Source organism: Merops nubicus, unplaced genomic scaffold (assembly GCF_000691845.1).
Source record: "Merops nubicus isolate BGI_N331 unplaced genomic scaffold, ASM69184v1 scaffold17210, whole genome shotgun sequence".
Classification (NCBI taxonomy): Eukaryota; Metazoa; Chordata; class Aves; order Coraciiformes; family Meropidae; genus Merops; species Merops nubicus.
In genome coordinates this window covers 39,033-46,862 of record NW_008583712.1, presented here as the reverse complement: position 1 = coordinate 46,862, position 7,830 = coordinate 39,033, and the positions used below count along the sequence as shown (strand labels likewise).

The window sequence follows — 7,830 nt, the reverse complement described above, 5'->3', positions numbered from 1 at the left end:
GTTTGAGTGTCCTCTGCTGGGCATTACTTGGCATAACAATAAAACCACCAGCAAATGCTGGATGGATTTTGATCAGAAAACATCACTACAAAATTCAGAATATTTCTTATTTCATAGTATCTTAACTAAAAAACAAAACAAAACAAAACCAAAAAAAAACCCCAACAACACTTTTTAAATAAAATGTCATAACACTGAGATCTTTGAAAACAGTTACTTCTTTTATGACAACCTTTTTGTAGTTTTAAGTAGGGATAAAATTTTCAGCAAAGCTAAGGTAAAATGTTCCTTGAAAAAATACTGCTTTTGTCAATTTTGTGATGGAAAATTGATGCAACGATTCTTTTAGATAAGGTGAAAATATTTTGCTTAAAGGTTTTGGTTTTACTGTGAATTCTGATTGAATTTGCTGAAATCAAAGCTGATGTTAGTCTTGAGCTTGCCATTCCCATGGCATTCGTCTGCATGGATCTGTGCACAGGATCAGCATCACGTTTTGTGGGCCTCTGGCATATGGCTGTTCTGCCAGCAGTCATCTCTGACCCCTTTAAAAAATTTCAAACTGACTCTCTCAGAAATGCCTATGGAGGTTTTCCTCTATCTGTTCAGAATTTAGTTCAGTTCATACAACTTATTCTGTCTGTTATTGGTAACCAGTTACACATCAGAAACTTTTATGCTTGCATGTTAGTTTTTCTTCTTGTTGATCACAAGTTTGCTAATAATTTTCTGAACAGATTTATTACTTATTATTTTGTTATTTGTAACATTGTGAAAGTTTTTTCTAAAAGAAGCTGTCCAGATCCATGTGACTCTGGTCTAAATGACTTTCTAAATACACGATTCATTCTCTGCATCAGAAGAACCTGGCAACTGTTCTTTAGCCTTGCAATTATCTTCTTTATTCATAGGAACATCTTCTCTTCCACCATTCTCTATAGGCCTAGAGTTCTTATTTTGAAAGTTTTTCTTTACCAACATATAAAAAAAGATTGCAATCAAGTAGGAAGGACATCTTAACACGGCTGGTAAACCAAGGTAGACATACCTGTGGGATGGAGCATAGAATACAGTGCCACACATTGGAATTTTCAAAGACACTGAAGAAAATCACTTAATGGTTTTTAAGGATTTCATATATACCAAAATAAAGCTTAGAGGAATAAAACTGAAACTCATTCTTTGTGAATGGTACCACAAACTAGACATTTTTGCTTGCAAAACCTCCTGTTAAAGAATGAATAATATTCTTTATTATTAATAAAGGAGGTTAAAGATGATGGGATTTGCAAAGTGAAGATCCCATCATCTTCCTTTTGTTCCTGAAGATTTATGGGTCACTTTAAGGCCGTAGACTTTTTAGGGCTAGAAATATATGAAGATTGCCAGAGCAGGCTATTGTATGTAAAAATAAAAAATACATCAGAAGGGACCAGAAGAAGAAAACCCCAAGGAGTTTGGGTGAAACTTAGAAAAACCTCTGGAATACTCCTCCTGGAGACAAAAAGCATTTGTGTTTAGACAACTGGTCGGTATGATTGTCTTTCATTTATTTTTTTCCCAAATCTGGTCAATACATAAAATGAATGTTCTTGCCAGTAAGAAGAAGCTACCTGCAAATAAGTTAAATCTGGGTAGCTTTCCTCTTGATGGTAAATCATACAATAATAGGTCTTTTAAATTGGCACAAAGGATATTAAAAATACATGATTCATCCCAGAAACGTCTGTCATTGATATGAAATTATTTCTGCACAACAAGAGAAACTGATTAAATACCTAAGAGTTTAAGATTTGATCTTAAGATTTCTCAGTTTCAGGAGAAATGAAACTCAAACTTGATCTAATTCAAGTGCAGAATGAGTATCTGAACATAATTTTTGCTCAATGGCCTCACATACTACAGTATAACAGAAGAAAGTGGTGTGTCTATCTGTAGAAAGGAACTGCATGACACTTTTTGTGCCTTATTGTGCCCCACCTGAATGCATTGGAGTCATATATCCTGCAAGCCCCTCGCTGCCCACAGCTTGTGCTGCCCCATTTCAAGCACGTCCTGTCGATCAGTGCACCGAAATAAACTGGTGCTGGAATCCCAGCTGCAAGGAAACAAGCAGAAATATCACAAGGTACCACAGGAAAAGACATCCTTTCAGAAATCAGCTTTGTATTTTTTTTAGTGGCAAGTTACATGCTGCAATAGTGGCAATAGGTGGATTGGAGTGTGGGAAGTTCTTCCTTTCTTTTATCAGAGTAACTGTAAGCTGGAACACCCTCCCTGTGCCATGGGGATCATCAGCCCTCAGGAAATGTGGTCTGAGGGGTTTGGACAGGCTTGTAGTCATGTGCACTCACTTCTCAAGCAGCTGAGCTACTGCCAGGGAGAGCTGGTCTGGCTCTGCCTTTGGAGCACTGACATGATATATAATTCCTTCTTATACACATAGCCTAAATTATCCACACTGGCTTCATCTCCATCTGATAGTCCCTTATGCTTGAAGGGACAGCATCATGTGCAGATGATTAGAGGAACTGAATATGCTTTTCAAAAAGCATCTATGAGGGTAGAGCAAAGTAATTCCTTAGCTGACCAGACATGAGCTTATGCTTTCCTGCAAAACATGGCAGCCATGCGACAAAATCCCAGCCTTGAAGAAGTAAAGATGAGTATTAACTTCAGAGGAATCCAGGTTTCAACTTCTACAGGACCGTATTTCATGTCAGCTTTGTTCCTATAGGAGCACCCTGCATTTTTATAGAGGAAAAAATTTATCTTGCAAAAGCAACTATTATCTCAGCCTGTTCTGCCATAGGGCTCTTGTGAGAGTCTGAACTCAGTAAACTGTCTAAAAAAGCCTGTGTGTTATGATCACCAGTGCTGTTGTAAGGGTATGATGGGATAAATGCTTATTTGGGATGTTCCTCAGAGAAGGAAGATGGGAGCACGTTAGATTTATCTCCAAGTCACTGCAGAGAAATGCCAGCTTGTTTGAATTAGTGACGGCTGCTCTACCCCTTCTTGAAATGAAAGGAGCATGCTAGCTCAGTGTGCTGAAGCAGAAACAGAGAAAGGAGGCAGTTCTCTTTTCACAATGCTTTTCTTTGTTACCTATAGCCAAAACTGATCCAAGAATCCTATTGGCATCACTCGTCCTGAGAGCTCAGGGAGAAATTCTGCCCCTCTGTAGAGCAGATGAGGACAAAGTCTGTGTACACCTTCCTATCATCTCAAAATGTCCCATCATGACTCTAGGTAGAGACTACAGCCCTAACCTAGCTCTAAGTGTAGACATTTTTAAGTGGTTGTGAATTTTTTAGGCTTCATAGCAAACCCCTATGGCTTGTCTCTTCACACAGCTCTCTCTGCATGTGAAATGCAGGTATTCCTGTTCCTTTGACAGTGAGAACAAAAGGAAACAGAGAGTTTTCTTGTCTGCCTAGGCATCTTAATCAACCATCTCATTAGCAATTCTCAAATTAAAAAAAAGGAAAAACAAAGAACATTGCAGCATGCTTAAAAGGAATTGAAATCTGAGTTGCCGTGTATAAGGAAAGCAAAGTTTCAACGTGGTGAAACACTCTGCTGAGCAGAGTTGTATTAGTGTTACATGAAGTCCTACTACAGCACGTGTTCTTTATTTTATTTGCAGCATTGTGTCTCAGTGAGACGTTGGTTGAATCATAAGTTTGAAACCTTATAGTGTTATTTAGAAATTCAAGATAATACTTTGATTTTGATTAGAAACTCTTCCCATTTTGGAACACGTGGCTCCCAAATTGCAGTATCAATTAATCAGCAGGTCAAAGATTTTCTGAATTGTGTTAGCTTGTTTCCCACTGAACTCTTGACTGAATGTTGGACTTTTGTGAAAGGAATGGGATCGTCAGGAATAACCCAGGATCTAACACCTGTTTCAAGGATGCATCTGGTTTACAAATGGTGGTTGCATTGCTGTAATTTAAAGCCATATGAGCAAGCTTAGCAGTTAGGGTTTCTCTTACCTAGGACTCTCACAATGAGTGTGTATAGACCAACTGCAAGAGATTTCAACTGTGGTTGAACACATCTGAAAGAAAGAGGGGTAAGTATGAGGTATTTGCCTATCTAGTGTTGAGTTTAGTGGCATCTTCCTATTCCCAAATTACATTCCCCTGTCAATGCTACATCTTGACCTACATAAAGCTCTCTGGCAATGTGCCCGTCTGTTTCATGGGAAACCACATGCCAAGCATCAGAAATGGGCACCGATCTTGCATCCATTTAATATCCAGCCTCTGCCTTCTCCTTACAAATATTAATGTGGTCAATTCTCAGAAAGGCGTCTCAGAGAGATGAGGAAGGGAGGGGAGTTTGCCTTCTGTTTTCCATGCTCAGTTAGGATGACATAATGCCCTTAGGACTACCATTACATTTGCCACAAATGCGTTTTTCTACTGAGTGACCTTTCTCTTCAGGCTACTGAAACAGAAGTGCTAATTTATATTCCAAATCACACCCTGGTATGGCTGCAGCTGTGCACCTCAACAGACACCAGCATAGGTGCATTAGCCTGAGCCTTCAAAGGTCCTGGATTTCCAGACAGGAACAGGGCAACCCCACATCCAGAAATCCTGCCAAATGCATCGTGTTTTCAAAATCAATACAGTTAGAATTTCCAAGCAGAGAAAGACCCTTCTTTTCCAAGCAGCAAAAGTTCCCTAAAACCTGGGTGTATGGCAGACATAAGAGAAACCTTTCTCCTGTAGTTGGAAGCAACACACTAGAGCTGGCTCGCAGTCAGCAGCAAAGTAAGGTTTGATGCACATGGCTACAAATAAATGGAAATGACAAAAGTCATTAAAGAAAACATGCTGTCCTGCAAGAGAGTCTTTTTTCCCCACGGGCAAGAGAGAAACCTAAACATAGCTTTGATCTCCTCTTTGGAAAGCCTCAGCCTTTGGCACACAGTCAGTTTTACTTACCTAAACATAATCATGTATCCTGGGATACCTCCCAATGCGTAAAATAAGCCACTTACGACTTGTATCACTGTATAATAAATAAACTTCATTGAACAGTCTTCACTCCTTGGACATTGCCCCAAGGTGGCAGAGTTATTTCCTGTCCATGCACTGGCTTCAAGACAGCTGCAGTTATGAAAGACCTGGAATACAAAAAGCAGATTTGGTAGGACATTGCTCATGCAATGGGGAATCCTGCCTTCAGAAACAGGCAGAGCATGAAACCTTTCTAAGTATCCTGTTCCTATCTTATTTGCCTTTCTTGAGGCAGCAGCTTCTTCATTTCTTTCTTACAAGCAGTGCTCAGAGTTGGAAGGGATGTTCCATGCCAGCATGTTTTTGCCAGTGGATATAGAAACCCTCTTCGGAAGATGTTTGAAGTACCTGCAGGACCTGGAGTATCTGTTGGAGGCTGGCCTCAGCTTCTGTGTCCCTGGAGGGCAGCTGAAGTGGAAAAGCAAGGCTGAAGGAGCTGCGCCCTTTGCTGCTAAGTGATACTATCTGCTAGCTGATGTATCTCTGTGAAGAGCACCTGGATCACAGGTCCCTCTCTGCTAATGCTGATCCACCACAGCTGCCTCACATCTGTAAGCAGCAGCTCCCTGTCAGGACACAGTTCATGCAGAGCCCCGAGATGAGCTGTAAGTGTACTGATAGCCTAGGAACAGTTGCTTTTAACCAGGGCTTCATGCTGAGGTAAGGGGAACGGTGAGCCACAATCCTTAACCTCTGCAGAGACAGACTTGTATGGGGGAGGCAGTAGTCCCACTGACACAGGTGCTGCTGAGCTCTTCTTCCCTGCCTTTCACCTTAAGATTTTAAGCAGAGGATGTCTTTTGGAGAAAACGACTGCAAAGTGAAGAGAGAAACCAGCCACAAAGTAAAATCTGATGGTGGGAAAACTGTCTGAGTGCCAGATCATGTGTTTTCTGGAGTGTGGCATCAGAAAACATGGGAATGACACAGTCCAATGATGGCTTCTACCCATGGACTGGAGCTCCCTCTCTGGGACTTTGTGTATTATCCTCAGCAGTCTGTGCTAAGCAGAAATCAGTCAGCTAGAAAAATAGGCAGTATCCTGCCACTCCAGAGTCTCACACAAGAGACAAGCTGCCTCCCCTCAAACCATTCTTCATACTTACATATTAATGATCAGTATCAGAGAAGATACTACACTGTCTTAGTGTACTTCAGCTGTTGGCTAAAACCTCACGGCAGTCGTATGAGCTTCATGAAAGACAAGCTATGGACAACCTTCAGGCAACTGTAACCACTTTGGTTTGTTTGTTTCCCCATTTTATGCTCAATCTACAAAAGGTGAGACTTAATATCTACAACAAGGAGCTAAAGCTTTTTGCTGAAGGTGCATTAACAGGGAAATCTCTGTCTTCTGTGCTGTTTGTAGCCAGAAATCATACATACTTTATTGGCTTCCAGCAACTTGGGTTTTCCTTAAATGAATTCTGCTCCTAAATCCCTGGTGCTACATGGAAAATAAGCCAGTAGAAAACCTCAGAAACTGAAGCAGGGTCTTACTGTGTTCTTTCCATGTCCCACCGAAGTCGTGCATCCCGCTAGACACGCTGAGACGTATGTGAGTCCATTGTCTCCACATACAGGCTCCCACGCATTGGAGGCACATTTGCAGTCAGAGTTGCACTCAGAAAATATGGCATTTTCATGGTATGGAATGGGTTTGCTTGGGAGTTAAGTTCAGAGAGGTGTAAGAAAATTTTAACTCAGTGCTGAGGTCATTGTAGTCCCTTCTGCATGACAGTGTTGATGTCCTCAAACCTACCTCATATGCCCAGACCATGTTTTCGTAGCTGAGTCTCTACATTACTGATCTGTTTGTTTGAGATTCCATCCTACTTGCAGTGATATTAAAGGGACTACTAGATTATAAAGAATTTAAAACCAAATAAAAGTGTTGCTGCTGATTTTAGCTGACAGGTATAGACAGAAGAGAAAAAGGAAAAGCTGAAAGCCTTTGAGAGGCCAGCTAGACTACTCCCTAATTGAATGCACAGCTAGCAACAGTTAACAGTCTTTATCAAGCACATCTTTAGCTGTTGGTAAAAATGTACCAATGATAGAAACTAGATTTCCTGTCTCAGTAGTAAAAATACACCTTTCTTAAAGCCTAGCCTAAGTCTTCCTAGGGGATATAGAGAATGGAGTGTTCCCCTTTACAGGGCCACACTAGCCACGAGGAGCTCTGAGGAGGCTGAACATGAGGCAGTGACAACCCCTGTATTAGTGTGTTTCTGGGCCTCTTGGACAGCCAAGTCCTAGCATGCATCCCCTGTACTGGTATCTTCACCCACTCCAAGAAAAAATATCAACCTGTAGCTTTTAAATCCTGGTTCTCTCCTGAGAGGAGAGAAGATCTTCAGGAGGCATAAAAGCTTCATTTTGGTTTACAGAAGGCTGAGTCTAGCATGTTGCAGCCTTTCCATATGCTACCAATGCTCTCTGTTATATATGCTTCACCTTTTTACTGAACACATTGTGATAGAAACTGCTTCTGGTGTAGAGGTAGCGCTGTGTGAAACAGCAATACCACCCCACACCCAGACAAGCAACTTACATCAATAATGATGCAATTTTGCTAATGTATTTCTAATTAATCTTTAACCAGTGTCCTATTTTGGCAGGCTGACACTCTACTGGCCAACAAAACAATCAAAATGACACGTTTTCTCCTGAGCGTTGCAAAAGCATGTTCCTCTTTTAGCCTTGATGTCATAGTACATTTTTTTGAACTATGAGAGAAAAACATACTCTTCTTTATTATATACTCACCCTTCATAGGACACTGTCATTCCTG

The 7,830-nt window shown here is 40.9% G+C and overlaps 1 protein-coding gene across 1 annotated transcript in view; it reads right to left on the bottom strand.

The window, feature by feature from the left end:
• Positions 1-831: 831 nt before the first annotated feature.
• The window catches only part of LOC103774550 (solute carrier organic anion transporter family member 1C1-like), a 16,455-nt gene continuing 9,456 nt past the window's right edge, over positions 832-7,830 (bottom strand). Inside the window, exons 10-15 of the mRNA XM_008941964.1 lie at positions 7,806-7,830; positions 6,537-6,699; positions 4,962-5,143; positions 4,002-4,066; positions 1,981-2,098; positions 832-1,048 (exon numbers count right to left, since the gene is read on the bottom strand). Of these exons, the coding sequence (XP_008940212.1) occupies positions 832-1,048; positions 1,981-2,098; positions 4,002-4,066; positions 4,962-5,143; positions 6,537-6,699; positions 7,806-7,830 (770 nt within the window). The remainder of the gene's footprint in view (positions 1,049-1,980; positions 2,099-4,001; positions 4,067-4,961; positions 5,144-6,536; positions 6,700-7,805) is intronic.